At 41.2% G+C, this 23,603-nt stretch overlaps 1 protein-coding gene across 17 annotated transcripts in view; it reads right to left on the bottom strand.

The window, feature by feature from the left end:
* LOC118784368 (CLIP-associating protein 2-like) overlaps positions 1-22,555 on the bottom strand; it is a 151,072-nt gene extending 128,517 nt beyond the window's left edge. For all 17 annotated transcript variants that reach the window (XM_036538581.1, XM_036538582.1, XM_036538589.1 and 14 more), the window contains exons 1-2: positions 21,597-22,555; positions 11,029-11,107 (exon numbers count right to left, since the gene is read on the bottom strand). In XM_036538581.1, coding sequence (XP_036394474.1) covers positions 11,029-11,107; positions 21,597-21,794 — 277 coding nt within the window. In that variant the 5' untranslated portion in view covers positions 21,795-22,555. The remainder of the gene's footprint in view (positions 1-11,028; positions 11,108-21,596) is intronic.
* Between the last annotated feature and the right edge of the window lie 1,048 nt (positions 22,556-23,603).

The following is a 23,603-nucleotide window of genomic DNA, read 5'->3' as shown; positions in this document are numbered from 1 at the left end:
ATACAGCAAAGAGAGTTAGGCCCTTTACCCCATAGCTACACAGCACAGAGAGTTAGATCCTTTACCCCATATCTATACAGCACTAAGAGTGCAACCCTGTTCAGGGTTTTCTACAGAAACCATTTGTAATACCTTAAGTTAACATCAGACACAGAGCAGAACTTTCTTTGTAAAACTTCACTGGCATTTGCTAGCTAGCTGAATCACATCACTAGCCATTACAATTTTAATTAACTATCAGTCACTAAAGTAGCTATGTCATTTCAGTTAACTCGCCAGCTATACTCACCATATGGGTTATCTATGGGCTACCTATTATCTAGTAGATATATATATATATCAGATATTTAACATTTTAAGACTTAAAACACCATGAAATACCATTAACAGGATACTACAAAATATTGATCATAAATTCTACATAAACGAGATCATGGTAAAGCATAAAACTGGTGTAGCACAACATCCCTGTGGGAGAGAAACACATTGCCAGTCCAGAGATGGCCAGCATTCTGCAGTCAGCTACCTTACATTACTCTTCAGCTTCACCATTAGGAGGCACTCACTTATGTCCTTACCTCTGTATAAGGGTGTGTGACACAGGTCCATGTGTCAGTATACATGTAAGGGTGTCTGTGTATCTATGGGTGAGTGTCTGTGACAGTGTCTGACTGTATGAGTGTGTCTATGTGTACCTGTGTGTGTGTGTGTGTCAGTGTGTCTCTGAGTATGTGAATGTCTGTACTATGCTATGAGGGAGTGTGCTGGTGTCTCTTCCTTATTGCTGGGGCCTTGGTGTCATCTCCATCTTCCAGAGGACTGGCTGTATTCCAACCAGTAATTAAGAATAACTGCTTTGACTGACAGGGAGTCACACTCCCCCTGATCTCCCCCAAAACCACTGCCCTTAATGAGGGGGTGCAGCGTTGTGACATGCAGCACTTATAGCCCTCAGAAGAACCCCTGGGATGTTGTACCCTAGAAAAGCACAGTAACTAGGGTGAGGGCACAAGTACAAGGATTACTCTGGTCTTGAAAAAAAGTTCTGCCCTAGATAATGCGGTACAGTTCTATCAGACACCGTGTACACTTCAGCTCAGCTCTTCCAGCTCAAACGCAATCCCTGCTCTGCACTTGCAGCCCATTTTGAGGCCTTTCGCCTCCCTCCAACCACTGCAAGCAATTGCAGACAGTTGCTTCTCAGCCACGGGGCATTTGGAAGCAGCCGCAAATTCAGGAGCTGCATACTGGAAAGCACCCTGTCCCACTACGGCCTTTCCCCTGCACTTACAAAGTGGCCTCCATTTCTGTGATGCAGAATGAGGCCAAGTTTCACCATTACTATTACTGTAGTACAGTAATAGTTTCCTAGCATCTGATTAGACCCCCCCCCCCCCCCAACACTGAAATCAAAGGTACCCTGCAACAAAGTACCAGGAGTCCTACAGAACAGCCGGCAGTTTTGCTGGTTTCCATGGACTTTCCGAATGCCCACAAACCCTACACAGGAGGCTGTGTGTGAGTTGGGGCAGGGTTGTGCGTCACCACTGTGAGATTCTCGCATCCCTAGCCCTGCTTTAGACTTTACCATAGAGGGACTGCTTCTAGCCTCCCCCTGTCAGCTGTCTGTTAACCCACTATTATTTTCAGCTTCACTGTTCTCATTTTCAGAGTAGCAGACCACATGCTCCCGACTTGAAACTACATCAGTGTGTCAATGGCAAAGAGGGAATACAAGCGTTTTCATTATAATTCCTTCACAGCTTACAGACTGAGAGGCAAGGAGAATCAGGTGGAGGCACTTAGAATTTCTCAGAACTTTCATTTTGTTTTTCCCCATCTGAAAATGCTTGCAAACACTGCTGTTTATGTACATGACGTTCATGTCCCTGGTGTGCACTGTCTGTATTCTTGGGCAAGGTATCTAACTGACAATTGCCTCAGTAAATATCCAGCTGTATAAATGGCTAACATTGTTGAAAAAAAACAAAAAACAAACCTGTAGCCGATGTAAGTCGCTCTGGATAAGAGCGTCTGCTAAATGCCACTAATGTAAATGTAATGTAATGTGTTCAGCACAGGCTAACTGCAGGGATACTGTCAGTAGTCTGGCTGTAATGACGGCAACTGACACCTGCAGGAGTGGCACAGTGGCACAGTGTTTGGATAAAAACAACACCCTGGGAATTCTTAGCCTGAACAATCAACAGAATAAACTAAATCTAACCACATTTGTAGACACATAGTGACATTTAGGCTGCCTACACTGCGCAGCATTTCCTCTAATCCATTAACAAGTAGAGGGCTTACTCTAGGCTACTGACAGGAATGTGGTCCCAAACACACCATTTGCAATGGCTACAAGGTGTAGAATGCTGTCAGAGAAAACAATATGGCACAACCATGTTTTGCTTGTGACCCCAAAACCATGCCATTTTTTTCCAAAATGTTTATGTTTGCTCACACTGTAGCTTACACATTGCCTGTATTTCTCTGCAATTTCACTTTAAAAGGTTTAAAGTTATAAATTTGCAAAGGTTATCCATATGGACAGCTAGATTCTAAGGAGTGTTGACTTCCACACACACAGTTTTGATACATAGGGAGTCAATCACAAGGGATAATTTGTGAAGTGAATGAATATTAAAAAAATGTATTCAAATTTGTAGTGCAGAGCTTTACTCCACCTGGTGGATAAAAGTGTGTAGTGATATTCTAGTGCAATATTACAACAATAAACACTGAAACATGCTGTGTCATAATGACCTGCACATTTCAGGGGCACATTGAAACGGGCCTCGAGTGGCCCAGGGCTGAGCATGGCCCGAGACCTATGGGTAGGGCAGACATGACAGGAGCAGGAGGGTTGCACACCACAAAATATAAACCTTTTGCAGAACGGACACCTCATGCAATCACTGATTCACTGATGTTTTACAGCGTGACTGCAACAAGTGAGGGGACAGCAAGGTTTTGTGAACACAGTGGGAGGAACTGCCATTGGCTGTCAGTCACTGACTTATATGAACAAACCAAATGACTCTGCTCTCTACAGCAAATCTACACAATTGGCTGGGATGAATGAGTCACTGACAACACATGATTGTGCCACCCACTTCTGGGTGGGAAGCCTTCAGTCTTCAGTCTTCAGTCTGAAGCTTCATGAGGCGTCAGTCTCCCATCACAACCTACAGCCATAAAAAACCATTTCACTACAGAGAACAATACAAAGCTGAACCTAACGGACCTGACCAATGCTCTCACCTCATAAACATAATATTTTTTATACAGAGGTGTTTGGGTATTAGGGCTGCCCCCGACCAAAGATTTTTCTAGTCGACTAGTAGTTGTTAATTCAAGTCATTAGTCGGCTAGTTGTCACACGTTTATGACATTAATTTAATTATTTAAATATATATTTTTGGGGCATCAGAAAATGGTTTGAGTTCCAGGGCCGAGAAAGAATGTTATAAGTAACATTTTTAACACTGTGCTACGTTACAGAGAAATACAAAACCGTAATAATGAGCCTTTAAAATATAAATTTTACAAGCGCACGCACGAAGCAAGCCGCCTGTTAACAGCAATGCTAACGGCAAAAGCGGTAATGATTCTGAATGTGTCAGAACAACCAGCAAGGAGACTGAACATTTTGTTGTTATACTGTGTTGAAATAAATTAACACAACTCATAAACTTGTAACACCAACATAATAACTTACAAAACAAACGATAAATAAAAAACAGAACATGAAGTTAAACATGCAGTTAGCCAGGTAATTTAGCTTCCCCAGTCCCCACGAACACTTGGATAAGGCTATTGACAATATATTTATTTAGCTGCATATAGCCTTAACTTTGCAATTTGTTAATGTTAATTAGGCCATTAATTATTTAGCATAATGGATAAGGCTGGGTACTGCAGGGTGCTTGCCCTTTTCCCAAATAAAAAATCCAGACGTTTTCCAGACTTTTTCAAAACTGATCATTATTTTTTTTAAGACCTCGACTTTATGTAGTTTTGTGCTTGTGTGCGTACTTTTTTGTTGGGATTGTAGCTTTTATGTTTAGTAGAAAAGTTAATTTTAATAAAAGCATGAATGAATGAAGGAATGAATGCAGAATTCACAGTAAATCATGTTTTACTAGCAAAAATGTTTTTAAAACGTATGAAAATCAAAAAAGTGCATCAATTTTACACGAACATGTTTCACCAAGAGCACAGTCAGAACAATAAAAGTATGAATGAATGAATGAATAGATGGATGGATGAATGACCACAATATAGTTGCACTGCTAAATTAGATTTAGCTATTTTCACTCAATTGCAGAAATTAGGCACACCTAAACTAATGAATTCTATTGTAATACAATAGCGCTGGAATAAGGCATCATGTTTGGTATGATTTCACTTTTGTTGAAACAATCTGGGACAGAGAGTGATTATTATGGTGGCTAGTCTGTGCCACAGACTGTGGCACTGTTAAATTTTGTTGAATTCAAAATAAAAATATTTCTTATCAAGCCAGTATTCACAAATTGAAATTGGGTGGCAAAAAGAGAGGCTTGTGTCACTCAGCAAGATTGCTGTATGTGTGAGTTTAACAGTATTACTAATGAACTAGGAACTGAAATGTGTGTTGCCATAAAGCTAACTGCAGCTAACATCCCAGTCAGTCAGCATGTTCAGCTAGTCAGACATAATGTTACACCAGAGAGCCATAAACGAGCTCTGTTTACATTCATCTTTGAGGACAGCCTACAGTGTAGTAACGTGACTTATTTTTTAAGTAAATTAACTGTATCGTACCTGGACTGTGGAGCAGTTCTTGATTGAAAAAAGCTAGACACCGGCGGTCATCTCAATGCACTGGCAGCCAGACTTGAGTGCTTCTTGCTTTGGAGATGGCTCACCAATGCTGCCTCTCCCATGCTGACAACGTCAATGTTTTTTGCACAAAATTTGCAATATGCTTTTGTGTTGGACTTAGGGTCCGGTGCAATCCAATTTTTAAACTTCGGGTGTTGGAGCCATAAGTTCGCAAACACGCAACGACCCATTCCTGCTGGCAGCAGTGGGCTAGCTACGTGTGTCAACTTAGTAACAGCAGGCTGTGGTCCAGACCAACATTGCGAGTTTCATTGTTAAAGGAAAAGCTTGCTCAGTGTGAAACACTAACTGCAGGCAAGCTAGTTCTTACGGCATAAGAACAGATGGATTAAAGTTTACTAATTCATATAGCTACGTGGAAGCTAACGTTACCATGCACAGACGTGTCTACGTACAAACTGCTCTAATTACACATCATCGTCATGGGCGTGCAGCCATGGCCTTGTTGCATATTTATATGACATGACACTGATAAAGTTAATCTGATTCAAATTAATTTTTTCTGCTATTGTTAATTTGCTAAACAGACCAAGTCCTAGCAGTTGATAATCTAACGCAGTTTGCTGTAATGTTAGCCATATGCTGTAGTTAACGTTACAACTGCGATCTTCACGGTACATTATACAGGTTGTAGTCATTCTATCAGATTGTCATGAGAAACAACAAAAAACATAAAACAAATTCTACCTGGACGTCCTCTCACGGAGTGCGTTGTCTGCTTCACACATGTGAGATGTTTACTTCCTAGTTTTGGACGCCCGTTCAAAGAATAACGTGACTGGCCTACTCAAGTTGACAAGGTAACACGAGCTTTGATTGGATTTCACTCCAGCACATTTATGTGACCAGCTAGCGAAATCATATAAATTTTTTATTTGCTTTTCTTCATATATTACGTATTTTAATATAAGTTCTTGTGCATTTGTGCAGACTCTCAAATTCTACTATGAGCTAAACCTTTTTCCATACTTTTTAAGACTTTCAAGACTTGCGCAAGCACCCTGGTATTGGCACAGATGCCCCGATTCGATCCGATTCGATAAGAATGAGATATGAAATACTATATAGCAGCTTTCCATATTTGGAGAGATGTTTAAAAAGCTTTAAAGGGAACACAAATTTACAAATGCAGAGTTACTGGAAATTGTGAAAATCACATAAGAAAAGCCCAAAGTCTTGTGCTGTCATGCGCCGCTTAACGTCCATTCGTTCGCATATACGTCCGTAGTCCCATAAGATTATAATAAAGTTTAAAAATCCCCATCGCAGAACAGGACATAGCGGTCGTAACGGGATGTAGTGAAGGCAGTGCTTCCCGCACGCAACACGTCTATCTCATGTCTCATGGAAATAAAGCGATTGCGCAGCCAGGCGTATAAAGGCGTATAGTATACCATATAATACATATGTCTTGATAGTTATAATAAACGCCTATGTACTCTATCGTTGTTTGATGTGAACTTTGCATACTTACAATTAAAAAGTTTAACATATAACAGTATGCTTCGACTTGTAAGCAGCAGCATCCAATCTCGTGTCTATTCCATATAGGTTTGCTAAGAATATAGTACAGTGTTTGCACAACGTCCAAATCACATGACGTCCTATTTCACAGAACGTATCATGGACGTTAAGCGATGCATGGCTGTATACCAAAATCTTTTTATTTGAGGAACACATGGGTATAGTTCCTTAAAAACAAAACCAACCTGTATCATTGCCTACTTATTAGTGACACGAAGCAGCAATGTGTTTGCATCAGTTAGCTCAGGGAAAGCCGGTTTGTAAGGTAGCTACAATGACTGACAAAACGTAGTTGACTGCCAGTAGCAACAAGGTTTTCTTGCTAGCCTAATGAACAACTAGCTAGCTAACAAACATGAACAACCACGTTTCTCTTGAATTGCGCTAAATTACATTGCATTCGTGAGCAAGTGTTGCGGTTCAGTTTAGCTAGCTAGCTAGTTAGGTAGCTAGGTAGTGGTTAGGCACTGTATTAAAGCTAAAGCTAAAAAGCTGTGACTGCAGTGCACACATATATGAATATGTATACCAGGCATCTCCACGATTTTGGACATCCTTCTACATGCATCTTTTTTATTTATATCTCTGTACGTATCATAAGCTTCTCCTCCATGTTTGACTGGAACCAAAATGTTGGATCATTTGTTTCAGCAACTTGTATCATGCTGCCTTCGCGTGTCGCATCGCTCAGTATTTGCAGAAACCAGACCTAAGTCTAGTCTTTTTTAGCCCCACCTAGTTGGCTTTGCAACGGCCACTTGTCTCTTGTCGCTGTAAATCGCCAACTCTCATTGAAATGAATGGCAGCCGGTCGCTTTGTCTCTCTCCTGTGTCGTCCGTGTAACCGTCCGTGTAGGGTTGGCCATGGTAAACACAGAGGTCGTATCATAGTAAAAAAAAATATTGATGTAACAGGTTTTCCTCTATGCGTTCGCAGGTCCTTAAACGTTAAAAGTTAAACCAGAAAATGCATATTAGCCTAAAAGATCGATCCATAAATTATACAGATCGATACTGAATCGGACGAATTTCAAAAAACGATTGAAAAAAACATATTTCTGCACACCCGTAATAATGGAATAACCCTGTACAGTGTAATTAGCCGTTTAGCGCGTATGCTAAAATCTGTGCGATTAGAACACTAGATTGGAAAAATTCTAGCTAATTTTAGCTTTGAGGAGACAGTGATTTAACGTTAAAAATATAGCAAATGCTAACTGAAAACTTTGAGAAGCTTAATAACGCTAATGAAAACATAATGCGCGCTACACAGCATAAAAATAAATTACATGTTAAGTTACATCAGATAAACACCTTATAGATAACGTTACAGACAGAATTTTCGTTGTGATCAACAACTCACATGTGTGTCCTATCAACACCAGGTGCCATTTTGTACAAACGTGGAACGACTTCGGTATAATAATATACTAAGTATCGTTGTTACTGTAGGGGGACGAAAGAAACAACTGTTACAATCGTCCCGACAATGACTCCTGACAGCTAAACCTGACTTGCTTCTAAACTGAAAAACTCTGACATGGCAAACTTCAGGATGTGTTAAAGTACTAATTAATCTGTCAAATGATCATGACTATGACACATGAAACAATAGACACAACTTGTCATTCAAAAAAAAAAAAAATACCACTTGAGTGAATTTACTTTCCATGATTAAAAACAGATTCTCGGGTATACCACCGCGAAAGTATGACCTATCCATGTGATTTTTCACAGTTCTGGTAAGAGTTGCATGCTGTACATGCTGACGCAGTTAGGCATGTCAGACTTGTATGGGCTTGGAGAAAATCGCTGTGTTACTTTCGTCCCGTGTTACTTTCGTACCAGCTCTCCCCTACACGTTTCAGATGATAACTCATGTTTGAGGTCGACGAATGATCGGCAAATCTTTGCATGCAGAGTTTACATGTCACCTTGCGGTCATCCTTTACACGCTCGAAATGATCCCACACTTCAGATGATTTCCTGCCCTAATAACTTTTTAACGACAAGGCGCAGCTCCAGAATGCAGTTTGCGGGTTTTTTTTTCTGCGACTAACCAACCAATAAAAACTTGTCTCTTCTCATCGACTAATGTTTGGTCGACTATTGGGGGCAGCCCAATTGGGTATACACTAGGGGATGTCAGGAGAACCGATACTTCGGTACCAAGTCGATGCCAAAATTCTGAAAACGTGACGGTACTCGTTTTTCTACAATACTGTAGGTACCCATGTTTCGGTACCAAGTCCATGCCAAAATTCTGAAAATGTGACGGTACTCGTTTTTCTACAATACCGTCGCTACCTGGGATGCAGCTGCAGTGACAACTCCACCTCCATTCATCGAAAACAAAAACAGTAAGAGTTGTCTATGGAAGTAGCCTACTTTGCCTTAGAGGCGGGTCATTAGAGATTAATGATAAATTTGCAAAAACCAGTATGCAAACGGTGCCATCGACCTTTTCAGACGAAAGGAGGAAACTCTTCCAACTTAGCAAAGCACCTGAAAGACAGACATCCAGATTTATTCAAAGAATTCAAGGTGAGTGAGTTTCAATTCATGTTAACGTTACATTAACAACGTATCCAAAGTGTTATCCTTATTATCCTTATCCTGAAATACACGTTACCATTATTTTTGTTTGGCAGATGGCATATTGCTGTGTAGCCAACTATGTTCCATAAGACGTTTGCAATGGCTAAACGCTAAATGCTACTGTGTTTGGGCTAATGTAAGGTAACCATAGCTAGTAGTAGGCTACCGTCATTACCATTCAGTCTGTTATCTGTCATCAAAATATAACGGTAGTGTTTTAAATATTTCCGGACTAGGGATGTGAATTTTAAGAAGTGTCCTTAATCGATTGTTGTTAACCTTATCAAATAATAATCGATTAAATGTCAGGTTTTTTTTTTTCTTAGCCCACCCAATACCGTTTAGTAGGCCAGGCGTAAATTCTACGATCGTTGAAGTTTATTGTACTCTAGGCTATTATAAAAGCGATAGTTACCTTGTATATATACATAACACAAATGCATGTTATATTCCTCAGTTAAATGTTTATTGTAAATCAATAATATAGAACATTCTTGTATAGCATATCAAAAAATGTTGTGTAGGCCTAGGTTTCGTTTTCCTATTAAGGCCAACAGGAAAAAGTGGGAAAAAACTAAAACAACTCTGTTTCGTTTGTCTCAAGTGAACCGATAGTCTAACATTATCCCTCTTGAAAGATATAGACAACAGTAGCCTAAACTAAGCCTTCTGAACTGAAGGCATACACACTTCAGAGTCTGATCTCCTATGCTCACATAGACCGAAATAACCTAAAACCTAAGTATTTTTATTCAGGAAGATCAGCATATCTACGTGGTCAGGGGTGAGTCTTGTGCGCAGTCTGTTCACAGTCAGGCCAGCTGCTGAGAATATGTAACTTATTTGTTATGGTATGTAGCGCCCATGTTACCTTATATGGTTCGTTGTGTTTTCATTTGCATTAAGTTTCTCATAGATTTCAGTTAGTATTTGCTATATTTCTAGAATTAAATCGCTGTTTCCTCAAAGCAAAAAATTAGCTAGAATTTCTCCAATCTAGTGTTCTAATGGCATCAGTTTTAGCATATGCGCTAAACGGCTAATCACACCGATGTGACCGTACGCGCGAAAGGGTTAAAACGAAATTTGCCGTTCAGCACATCTGCGTTTGCCATGCCTTTCAGTACTCCAGCCAGGTAAATATCCGCGCTGGAATTACGGAAGGAAGTTGCGGTCAAACTTGATAATATGATGAATTTGCCGTTAAATTTTCCCGATTAATCGCGATCCAGCGTTAATGCGTTAACGTTGACAGCCCTAATTAGAAGCGGAAACGGTTCTAAACTTCTGGAAGTTTAAATCAAATTCATTGTTTGATTAAATCTTAATCGGTTAAATTATTATTAACAGTTAATCGATAGTCGATTCATTGTTAACAGCCCTATTCCGGACTAATGATCTGTCACCATGTCAGTAAATTTAAACTACTGCTTGCGCTCTGAGTATACAGAGGTGTGTGTGTGTTAGTTCATTGTGTGTGCAGCCTTTGAGCTATAACTTTGATAACCGAAATCTCAATTTTCCTTTCACAGTATCAGCCAGAGGAGGATGTCGACCAGGAGAGGCAGGAGCAAAGTCAACAAACACATACACAGCCAACCATATCAGAAGCTTTTCAGACACATATATTATATTATATTAATATGTATAGGCCTATTTATTATTTCCATATTTTTTCATGTCTTGGCCAGGTAGGTACAGCAATTGAAATGCTGTGCCATCATAAAAAGTTGATTGTAATTAAGCACAGTATTGTTTGTTTTAAATACTTGAAGGCTACATGCCACTGTTGTTGTTTTTTCTAATGTTCAAATGTTTTTAATAAAGGAGTGTATGTTGAAGTACATGGGATTTATTGTTTTGTTTTTGTTTTTTTTACCGTGGTATCGAATTGGGTATATTGATATCGACTACTAAATTTCTGGTATCGTGACATGCCTAGTATACACCACAGTGGTCTGTAAGGCCTGAGGTGGCCATCATGGCCAGGAGGGACACAGAAAGGGCAGCACAAACCTGTTCCCAAGTAGCCTTTGAAACGGTCTGAGAGCCGTTCTATAAAAGCTCTGACGATGTCAAGCCCCAGCAACGCCACCTGCAGAAAGAACAGAGAGACATCAGGGATAAAATCCAACTAAAAAAGATACAACTGTCATAAGGATAAACTATTGGTGATCTACTGAGATGGGCAATTCCTCAACTGCTGACAATTTCTGACACACATTGGTTCCCATCAAGGGAACGTTTTACTTTTTCACCTCTTTAAAGGTGACTGCAACTGTAAAAGAAAACAATGGTGGTTACAATACTGCAAACAAGTAAAAGTAAACAGCGGTAATTACAGTACATGACTCCATTAAAGTTCTATTATCAGCCCAAAACAAGAAGCTCTTCAGAGCCTCCAGTGTCACTGCCTGTGCTCAGCAGAGCCCTTCTTTTCAGCCTGTGACTCTGTTGAGGGGTCTTCTCTGAGAGCTGCATTGAGCTCTGGCTTCTTTCAAGATATCAATGTCAATTGACAAACATAACAGGCGAGTGTGTGGTACAAATTCAATTTCAACTGCCACATATTCCGATCACAAAACCAAAAGAGTGATCCAAATGCTGAAGTGGTCTACTAGAGTATGACTGCACATATGCAGCCCAAGTATGTATGCATTGTGAAATCACAGACTGGGAAGAGCTGCCAGTACATTATGATACCACAGAAGGGCATACAGCTCAGTTTCCTGGGAGGGCTTGCAAGAGGAACATGATAAAAGCAAAGAAAATACTACAGAAATCCCATCCCTGCACACGGATTCCTCTGTGTAGCCAATGACTGATTGCTCAAACAAGCAATATCTCACCTGGCAAGGTTTCTGTGTGCTTTTTCACCTTGCACTCAGCCATATTAGCCTGTAGAGAATGGTCAGCTCCATACATATTCAGGAACCGGCACAGACACACTTTTCCTGCCTCTCCTGCTCTCTCTTGAGCATTGCATTTTCAATGACAAAGCATGATATAGCACTGTTTACAAAAAGAATGTGGAAATCACTGAGGCATCGCACCTCATGCGTGTGGTTAAGTCCCATTCTCCCCACACAATTAAGCAGCACGGAGAAGCCTGAGGCTGGGGGGGGGGGCATTACTGGCAGCAATGAGCTGCTGAATTAGGAGCTCTCTGAAACAGAGCAAGGGGCTTTGCACAATCCCTGCTGGTCCCCTGACTCTCAGGAAGAGGGCAATGGTAAGGCAGAGATGGCAGTGCCCTGATTGGGACAATTTGTCATGGCGATGATATTATCTGCTCACAGCTGGCCTGCACCCTCCCTCCCACGTATCTCCATAGCTGCTTCAGAGGAGTCCCTGGCAGGCCGGGCAGGGCCTGGCCTGGGCTGTGTAGGGCAGCTCTGTGTGGGCGAAGCCAGTCTTGGTGATGGCCTTGCCTACTGCTGCTCAAAGGGCTATTGCCTGAGGCAGTCAAAGCACTCTCTGGCTGGAGGGAACTTGCCACCCTGTCTGAGCCATCCTCTTGCATTCACGATCTCCCTGTCACTGCTGTCCAAGTGCGTCTGCTTTCCTCATCTGTGCTGTCTGCACTGTCTGCGTTTTACCACCGTCTGTGCTGTCTGCATTTTACTTCCATCTTCACTGCCTACGCTGTGTGCATTTTACCCATCTATTCTGTCTGCACTTCACTGTTGTCTGTCCAGTCTGCATTTTACGCCTGCCTGCGATTTCCCCAGTCTGTGCTTTCCCTCTGTCTGTGCAGTCTGTGCTTTCCCCGTTTGCACTGTCTGTGCGGTCTGTGCTTTCCCCCTGTCTGCGCTGTGCAACAGTGTCCATATCTTGCTGCAGCCTCACTGAATTAAAATCTCAATGACAGAAAACAGTAGGGCTGTCCTGCCTACCTTTGTTTGGGCTCTGGACCTTCAGTAGTAATCAACAGCGAATATTCGAAGCTTCGGGGGGTATATAATTTTTATAATTTCTTTGTCATTTCTCAGTACTCGTATACATTGAAACAAAATTTGTCCTCTGCATTTAACCCATCCTATACACTCATCGCCGTCACTGCTTACGGAACCACAGTGTTTCAAAATGGTCTCATGCCCCAACTGGAAGCAGAGAGAAGCATGGCATCGCTGCAGCTAGCATCCTTCCAGGGTGACAAACTTAGCTAGGGGTCGGTCGAAAGAATTAGACCCTCCGTTCAAGTCCCAAAGCATGAGCTCAGCGATCGCTGGCTACTTTCTCATCACTGTAATCATGATATCATGGCTGTTAACACATAGTACAACATAGCCTTTACAGGCTCCATGAACAAAAACATAAAATTGGAAAGTCAGGCTTTACAGCCTTTAAGTCAGGCTAAACAGGATTTACAAATGCAGAAAATGTATTTACCTAGACTATTCTCCAGATGAGATTCTTCTTGAACCTACAATTATCAAAATAAATCGTATTTTCATCGTCATCATGATATGAACATGTGCGATAAACACATTGCAAAAAACTGCCTGAAACGCGATGAATAAGAAAAATCACTTTATTTACACACGCCATGCATTCACACTCAGCATGCCAATGTTTGACCTATCACAGCGCCGCCCAATTTGGGGCCCGCGGCTCCCTTTGTTTTGGCCCGCCATGAGCTATGTGCTCCTGCCACCACGTTTTCGGGTAAGATGACGCACCTCTTAACACAGATGTTCCACCAATGAGCGGAAAGGGGAGGGGCGTAGCAGGTGCTGGTTGAATAGGAAATAAAATGAACTCAAGAAGCGTGTCTTTGTGATAAACTACAGTCGGCCTTTTCGACAGGGTTGCCAGTGTGATTTCAAGTGATGTCACATAAAAACCTGAAATCGAGTTACATGCTATCAAAACCGATTCCCGACAAGGTTTGCTTTGGAAAAAGCACTAAAACACCACTCTGTCAAGTGTTTACTTACAATAAACTGCTAACTGTGGAAACAAACCGTGGCTATTCCTGCGCAGGAACGAGTGTTTAAATTAATAACAAAATAAAACGTGCATTTTAGCTAAGTTGACGTGATCTTAGTAAGGAAACTAAACTATTGCCATTTCAGTCACACAAGTCAGTGCGAAATCACTACCAATTAGGCAAAAATAAGTATGCCAAACCTGGCAGCCCGGGTTAGCAGATTCTGTTGTATTTCGGACCAATAATCTGTTGTCGGCGTTATTAGTTAGCCAACGTTACTATAAAACGAAATTACCAAATCGTTCCGAGTGACCCTGTGAATGAGAAGCTAATTTTTGTTACTGCGTTTTGACACAGTGGCTCATTAGCTACCATATGGGGGCATTTTGTGATGTGTAACTAAAACGTTGCCCAATGTAAACTTAATATTGAATATTGATTTGTTTTTCAGTGTTGTCACTATGATGTTTAACTTTATATTTTTGTCAATTTTTCAAGCTGAAGTCAAATTTCTGCTCTTGATTACAAAGGTGGACAATACAACTGTTTTCAACTTAATTTTCTAAAGCACCTTGAGTTGCATGCACTTTCTGTCAGTTTGTCAGTAAATGTTTATGCTCCCAAAAAGAAGCCTATGGATGTTTTATGTTTTTTTTGACAATCATCTCCACAAATTAATAAAATTAGTTAAAAACACTAGTCTTTAATCTGCTCATTATTTGACATTTTATTTTATATTTAGGATGTTAATTTTCTATAAAATATAATACATTTTAATAGGGCCGGACCCGAATATTCGACTATTTGGATATTCGTTTGTTTGTTCACGGCCAACGTCTGTTTTACATAATAATCCTATGGAGTAGACCGTGTTTTCAAAAACACCCTGAGCATTTTTTTTCTGCAACTCAGGGCATTTTTTCCAGTTGAAAAAAGTTCACAAGCGGAGTAGTGACACCTGTCGTTTCCCATAACAACCACCAAAAATGGAGAAAGTAGCGGTGGAGAAGTTAATTGTGCTAGTTTCTGAACACAGTGAACTGTACAACATGACAGTTAAACTGTATCATGGATACCTACATCGCTCCCCAGTGGTGGAACGAACTCCCTGTCTCGCTATGGACAGCTCCTTCACCCCATTCCTTCAGACGGGGCCTGAAGACACACCTCTTCAGACTCTACCTGGACTGACCCAGCACACAACTGCGAACACGATTACTCATTTGAGAAGGCATCATCCAAATGTGAATATCATTTGTACAAGGAAAAAACAGAATGGAGTGCAAACACTACTCGCCGTGGCATTTAAATAAGCAACCTCTCCCTGCTAATTTAGATTGGGCAAAAGCAATAATAAACGCCATAGGTGTTTGCCTTCATGTGCATTCCTTATGTGTTCAGGAAATTATGGCCAGTTTGCCACCGTTTACAAGTTTGTACAAGTTTATATGTTTACAAGTTAAATTCATAGTAAATGAAAAGAAATTTCATGTTTTGCATGTCTTTTTTTCACCGTACCGAAAACGTACCGAACCATGACTTCAAAACCGAGGTACTTACCGAACCATGACTTTTGCGTACAGTTACACCCCTAAATTTCCATGAGACATGAGATACACGTGTTGCATGCAGGAAGCGTTGCCTTCACTACGTCCGGTTACGTCCGCTACGTCCCGTTCTGGGATGTGGTTTTTAAACTTTATTATAACCTTATGGGACTACGGACGTATATGCGAATGGACGTTAAGCGGCGCATGACTGTACAAACAATAATACTGTAAAATAACAGAATCCTTAAAAATGAATGCCTTTAATTAAACCGAAAGACACGTGTTGCAGCACTATGCCGTCCATCTCAGCCGAGAACCGAGAAATGTCTGGCTGAGTCCTTCCCGAATCATGCTCAGTACCCACCCACCCACCCACCCCTTGCTGTTGATTACTACTGAAGCTCAGGAGCCCAAACGAGTTCATCATTTGAATCAGCTGTCTTGGAGCAGGGAGGGATCTAAACCATGCAGGGCAGGGGGTCCTCCAGGAGAGGGTTGAGAAACACTGCTTTAGAGGAGATTTCAAAATGTTGAGATATGTCATGTATCATGATACAGCCTAAAAATATTGCGATATCATTTATAGGCCATATCACCCAGCCCTAACTTACGATAAACAAATACTGAAGTGTGCATATTAGCTATACGGTTCCTATGTCTTTTTGCTTCAAAAGGTACACTGCTAACATAGACCCTAAACATTGAGTAACCTATGCCCACTGAAAGAAATGAAATAAATGAACTGAACATGCTTTTACTGAATAGACTGCACATGAATTCCCAACCAATTAAACAGAACATTAATTTAAATAAGACATTAAGAAATTAAAGTTTAATTTCCCCTGCTCCCTTTAAAATATTTTCTTCTAAACCAGAGGAGCCCAAATTCTTTCCAGCACATGATTTGGTCGCACCCTTTTTTTTTTGGCACAGCATGGTATTAATCAATGACGTGTATAGGATAGTATATGAATAGTTGTCTTAATTTGCATATCCTAGTTTTGCATTGATGTAAAGACTGACAGTGATTCGAGACTTGAAATTTGCAAAATATTTTAATCTGTACATTAAGTTTCCCTCGTACTGCTACCACAGGTACTGCGTTAGCCATTGTGGTTGAAAGTCGTACTTTTTCTTCTTCACTGGCTCAGTCGGTCTCTCCCTGCCTGCACCTGCCCTCTCATCATCAGTTGTGTCTGAGTCGGGACCTCTTGTTGGCTCCCCCTCTGCACCAGCCTCCTCCTCTCTCCTCATTTTGTTTTTTTTTTTATAACCCTTTTGCGTGTACAGTCACAATGGTGTGATTAGCCATTTAGCACGTATGCTAAAACCGATGCGATCAGAATGCGATTTGGAAAAAAATCTAAGTAATTCCATCTTTGAGGAAACAGCAATTTAACATTAAAAAATATAGCAAATGCGGCAAAATATAAATATATTAAATTATAGCAAAACTTAAAATAAAAACATAATGACCCATGTAATGTAACGCGCACTACACAGCATAAAATAAGTTACGTGCGAAAGGGTTAAAATAATCAGCTATAGACCGCTTAATCTTTGGAACGTGGTAACAGCTAAATGGATTGTTTCACGTGTTTCATCATCAGTGCACGTGTACAGGCAGGGAGAGTGCAGGTAGGGGGAGACCGGCAGGGAGAGTGCAGGTAGGGGGAGACCGAAAAGAAGAAAAAGTACTACTTTAAACCACAATGGCTAATGCAGTACCCGTGCTGGTGGGGCACCAAAACAGCCTAATGATCTTCATGCACTCGCACGAATGCGACCACGTGAAATTTTAACTCACACTCTCAAAACATGGTCGCAGTCTGGAGCCCTGGATACCCAAACCACTGCCAGACAATGGATGCAGTGCGGTTTCTTTTCGGAACCAATTCATCCGCCTCCATCTTCTGTTACCGTTTCCGAACTCAGCACGTATAAACTTGCTTTGGCGCTTCACTTCTTTTGCTCTCGCCAGGCTCTTTCCCTGTTCCCTCCAGATACAAAAACACACATCTCACCTATATACATCACACATACTCGCCCAGGAGAGTGGTCTGTATGGGCGGGCAAGTTTGTGTGATGTATGCATGTGAGTTTTTTTCTTTTTGTGTCTGTGAGAGGGAGAGAGCCATAGGAGAGAGCGAGAGAAGCAAAACGCCAAAGCGAGCCTCATGCCAGCGGCTTAAGAAAATTACGTAACAATTTGTACTCGATGTTCGCAATATAGTCATTTACTACATCCCACGTAGAACAAGCCACGATATATCGAGTATATTCAATATATCACCCACCCCTATCGCATGTCATATCATTATCGCAATATTGAACAATGTTATCGCACATCGCAGCTTTTTCTCATATCGTGCAGGCCTAGTCTACACACAACTAATACACTAATGAGAAAACATAAGCAAATGAAGCTACAAAGAAGTGATCAGGTGTTAACCCTGTGCGACTACTGTGGCATTGTGAGGACAAGGCCTTGTTTTGGGGATGAAGTCTAATATTAGTGAATACCAAGGGATACACTGCAATGAGTGAGCTCCATCACTAGAATCAATGGCTGGATTAAAAGGGGACCCCACCAAAAATGAAAATGACATTAAATGTTACCTTTATAAACATTGCATGTGTTGCACTGGTAATATTTACCTAAAGCATGTCCTCCAAGTATGTGTGTTACCTGGAGACAAAGCCTGTGCAGGACCAACACAGCCCTACTGATCCCTATCTTATTTGGAAGGACTGAGATTGGCTCAGAGTACACATGAGATACGCTGATGCAGATTGAGACACATCATTGAATCAGGATTGCTTGATCTTGGGGTGATACAGACGTACTGGGAACATGCTTCACAGCCATTTTTAGTGCATTTTTATTCAACTTCTCATGCATTTTTTTCTCAGTAACAGGCATTCCTGCAGATGGATTTTTCCCAGTCAGACAGGTTGGAACATTCACAAACATGGCACCCAGACACACCCTGTAATAAATTATTGTTGTGGTAGATTAACTTTACCATTATGCATGTCTTCAACTCTGAACAAGATTTCTTTACATAATCCTCACCTTGAGCATAAACTACTTAACACCAAGCCTGACCTGAGGGCAGTGTTTATGCGCTTCTCTTTTTCACTTTGTGATTCAAAAGAAGAATGTGCAAGAGTAAACTAAGACTTCTGTAAACTACTTCCCTGCTAGTTGGCTAACTGTATAGCCAGAGCAGGGAGGCACTAATTTCTCACTAGGTTCTCAGAAGCACTAATATCACAAGTGACTTGTAAATCCTGCAAAATAAACTGTGATTAGAAGGATGGATGAACATAACCTTAAAAGCAATTGCTATGAACAACTACATGCTCTTCAGACACCGTGAGATAACACTTGGCCGATCCCTGCTCAACTTCAACAGGGCAAGCACCAACCTTTGACTGACAGCTCTGTCATAAGGCTGACTCAAACCCCTCCTGCTTTCAACATTAGAATAACATATCCTTAAAACTGGCAAAATAATTGCTGGATTTAGCAAAATGCATGTCCCCTTAAGAGGGCATGGGGAGCAGTCCTTCAATAATTCACTCTCAAAATGAAGAAGGATTGGGGGTAATTAATATCTACAGAGGTCAAGTCCATTCACAGTGTGTGATTTCCTCAGATAAATGACTGTATGCCAGTTTCATGGTATTTATGTCCAGGTTTAGGTCAAACAATACCCATGTTTGCTTCATGAAAGGTCGCTTTGAAACTCGCGTAATTTCCGGTTCATAATATAGCCATGTCTGGTTTGTGCCCATTAGCCAGCAGTAGCACCGGGTTCCAATATTTTGGAGTCTTATGCAATCTTGATCACCTGGAAATCAGACCAGAAAACTTTGGGTTTCAAGCCATGCTCCATAACTGATAGCACCACTCCACAAATTGCCTGTCGAGTCGCTTCAACTACGTAAAGAAAACAAGAGGTAGTAAGAATATTCCCAACCCTCCACCTTACCAATAAACAAAGATACCTTATGAATTGACCAGTCAAAATATTTGAATCTCGCATTGCATCCGTCCAGTACACTTCCTTGTCTCTGAAGTTATGGGCTAGTTGGTGTTATGTGTTACTTACAAATGATCGTAATCATACCACAGTCCTTCATGCAATGTTGGAATGCAAGAATAAGTACATAAAAATGTTTAGCTTCAAAAATGGCAGAGACTGGATTTTCAGCAAAGATCACTATCTGATCAGTACAGCAAACTAAACACATAGCTAACTAAATACTGCATATACAACTAGAAAAGTGCATTTCCTGAAAAAAACTGCAGACTGTGATAGAATGGTTTTGCTGCCAGGTTGCAAACATATATGAGACGATCGCTAGGATGTGACTAAGTGGTTGCTAGGGGGTTACTAGGTGGTTGCTAGGCTGTTGCTAGGTGGTTGCTAAGATATATAGGGTGGTTTCTAGGGTGTTGCTAGATGGTTACTAAGGCATATGAGGTGGTTGCTAGGGTGTTGTTGGGTGGTTGCCAGGGTATTGCTAGGTGGTTGCTAGGGTAAACAATATGATTGCTGGGGGATTGCTAGGGCTTTGCTGGGTGGTTTCCAGTGTGTTGCTAAGTGGTTGCTAGGGTAAACAATATGGTTGCTGGGCATTGCTAAGTGGTTGCTAGGGTAAACATGGTTGCTAGGGACACACCCACCTTTGGTGAGTGTTGGCATTTGACCTGAGACAGCATATGAGGTACTATGACTGTAGGCCGAAAGAAGACCGTGCGGTAAGAATTTGAATTGAATTCAATGAATTGAAGTCAATGGCAGGATGGAGGGATGAAGATATGAGTAAAAACATTGATGAAAAAAATGACAAAAAGACAAGTGCGGGTCAAGATGGTCATGGATGAGTGTTGGGTGATTTGTCCCGAGGCAACATGTGAGGTATGGTTGCTATGGGGTGAAAAGTGAGCGAGTGGGAAGGCCATGAAGTGTGAGGGGGGTGATTTTGAAAATGAATGGGAGTCTATGGGAAAAAAGGGATGAAAAAATGACAAAAACCGGAGAACGAGTGCGGGTACATTTTTGCTGTACAGAAGCACACCGATCGGGTTACAGTTGGTTTGGGGTTGATATCTTGAAAACTGTGGGAGGAGAAGCGGGACAAAATTTGGTGGAATAAGAAGAAGAAAAAGAATAAAAATCACTTCACATAGCAATCACACTAAAAAGAAGAATATAATTATCGGCTTCGCAATCACACTAATTACATTTGACAAAACTGACATACTGTAATTGGTATCATGTTTTACTCGTTCCTGAAGTTATTCCTCTCCCTATAAAAAACAGATTCCCATACATTTTATCCATCTATTCACACAGTAGGCATTTAGACATGGTTTCACATTTTTTAAGTGCGAATTTTTATTTATTTTATTTTACCAGGAAATCCCACAGAGATCAAAAATCTCTTTTACAAGAGAGACCTGATTATAAGGTAATACATACATTAATTTATCACTCATGATGCTCAACCTCTGGTCAGCGGAAGACAAACCCACACTTAGAACCACTGCAAATCAACAGCAGCAAACACAACATTCAACTTCGTTATTAAGATGCACAGGGTGATTTGGTCTCCTGCCATTCCTCACCAAAGAGCCAGCGAAATAGCTAATGGATGATGCAAAAACGCACAGTTAAGAACATAGCTAACTGGTTATTATAAGTGTTTCAGAGCCAACTGACACTGCAACACGAAAAGAACCTGCCTGTTAAGTTAGCTTTAGCTAACTTCAGACTGAAGCTTCAATGTAGACAGCAAAACTGTTTATAAACTCGTCATTTCAGCATCGTTTTGATGCGATCGCCCGGTACAGCGGTTGGCTAACGTACCCGTCCTGCCCTGGCAATAATGTGAGCGTAAAGCCAAATTGCTCGCCTCAAGCAAAGCAAAGCGCAGTCACTGAATGCACGCAGCCTGATTTGCATATAGAGTAGCTATCTCACATCAGAGAGCTACATCATAACCCCCACTCCATATCCGGTTTAAGATATTAAAATATTAATTTCACATGTAGAATGCATATTCCAAAGACTCAGTGAAGCGTTTACCTTATAATTGCTTGAATTTACCCATCCCGTTAGCTCATCAATGGTCTTATCCAACCGAGGTTTGTCCTGATCGACGTCTGAGGACCTGTGACGATCGTTGAGGTAGTCAATGAGATCCTGGCCAACCTGCAGTCGCCTGGTCACATCCTTCTGCAATACTTGCTGATAAAAATAATCCATGTTGTCAGTCTCCCCCATTGCTGGTGGTTCGATGTAGTCCACGGAGATGTGAGGTTTTCGTTTGCCAGCAGACGTTAGTAGTCTTCAAGTCCTTTCCGAAAACCGGAACATAAACTCGTATGAAATCCGTTTAATTTCAGAACTGTGTTATAACTGACTAGCTAACCGAGAACTTTTCCAAAGTTTTCTTGCGCTTTGGGAGCGAAGTAGCTAGTTACTGGTACAAGTGATGGCTCTGCCAGCTATCCAACTTCCTTTTTTTCTTTCTCAGTAACTATCAAACAAGCCAAGATCACAAATTTGCTAGCTCAAAGTGAACAACTTTCTGTTGCACAATCTGGGATCTAGCAGGCTATTATCCTGATATCCATGTCCCTATAACGTTTTGTCACTCTATGAGCAAACTAGCTGGTTTGCGGTTACTGTTCCGCACCTCGTAAGTGGCTCCGTCTACCTACTGATTGCGGCCGTCAAACACTGCAATCGGCTGTAGATGTTGGCTGGCTGCTGTTGTCCTGCTATTAGCTGATAGCTAGCTAGCCAGCAACCACAGGCCTGGCGCATCATTATTTTTCATTCTGAATTTACCACTATGGGCAAGTCACAATCCTCAAATTACAAAATTTAAAAGCTGCGTTACGACTCTGCAACGCGTCTGTTAACCCTCTCTCGCTCTCGCCTCTGAATTACTCAAAAATATCGGTCCGGGCAGTCAGGGATTGCAGTCCTCACCCTAGCTAGGGAACCGTCATCATCCGACAATACTCCAAGCTACTTTGTTAAATCCCAATCGGACCAAAGAACCGCGTTAGAGTCGTGTTTTAATTGGTTGTTTAAAAGAAATATTTGCGTTATTATTGGTTACTACAATTGTGAGGCGGGACTTGGGAATGTCCATTGAAATATAATACAGACATTATATATTGTGACCAGTTATAATAGTTTCAACACAGGCAGAACTTTCAATATAAACCACAATGAGCTGACTATGTGGTCAATATGCAGAATACCTGTGTTTACAGTCACTGAGCTCAGAGAACTGGAGACAGTGGTTTGCCTTCATTCAACGACGGTGATGCTTCCCAGGAAGTGTTTCTATGTCATGCATTGCGCATGCGTACGTATACTGCCTCAGGTGGTTCAGTTCAGAGAGTTTTCTCGCCAGTAAAGGCACACCAGCCCTTGACTGCAACTTAAACACCTCGTTTATCACATTATGATCATCATTATACTATCATAAACGTTCCTATTTCTTTTAATCTAACATTTGTTTAATCAGGCAGATCCACTCAAGTGACGCAACAGAAATGCAACCATCAAAAGAAACATCGCAATAAGATAAGCAGCAAACAAAACGATATAGCCATCTGCATACAATTAATAGCAACACAACACGTATACCACCTTTCTCAAGAACATGTATGCTCCCCCTGCAATATATGTAGCAATACAAATTTAATCTAACCTGCGGGTTTTTCCATGGCCTTGAGGCCAAGTATTGAAATGCTTTTTCCTTAGCTCCGACCCATCTTTTGCAACGCTAAAAACGATAGTCATTAAATATACTAATCTCCCGCGCAGAATGCCCACATAAGGCAGGTTGCCCATAACCGCTTATGTGAATAAAAATCTAACAGTGTTTCAGGTGCGTCTGGTATAGCAGACATTGATCTCACACCTCCATGACAAATTGTGGCAGATACAGAGATGAAGTCAGTGCAATACACGCAAAATAAACATTAAACACAAAATTAAACAGTCGTACAAGTTCCAGGGCCGGCCCGCGGCATAGGCAGTATAGGCAAATGCTAAGGGCGCCGACCATCC

Source organism: Megalops cyprinoides, chromosome 10 (genome assembly GCF_013368585.1).
Source record: "Megalops cyprinoides isolate fMegCyp1 chromosome 10, fMegCyp1.pri, whole genome shotgun sequence".
Classification (NCBI taxonomy): domain Eukaryota; kingdom Metazoa; phylum Chordata; class Actinopteri; order Elopiformes; family Megalopidae; genus Megalops; species Megalops cyprinoides.
Note: the sequence above shows the minus strand (reverse complement) of the source record. Positions and strands in the feature narration are given on the sequence as shown.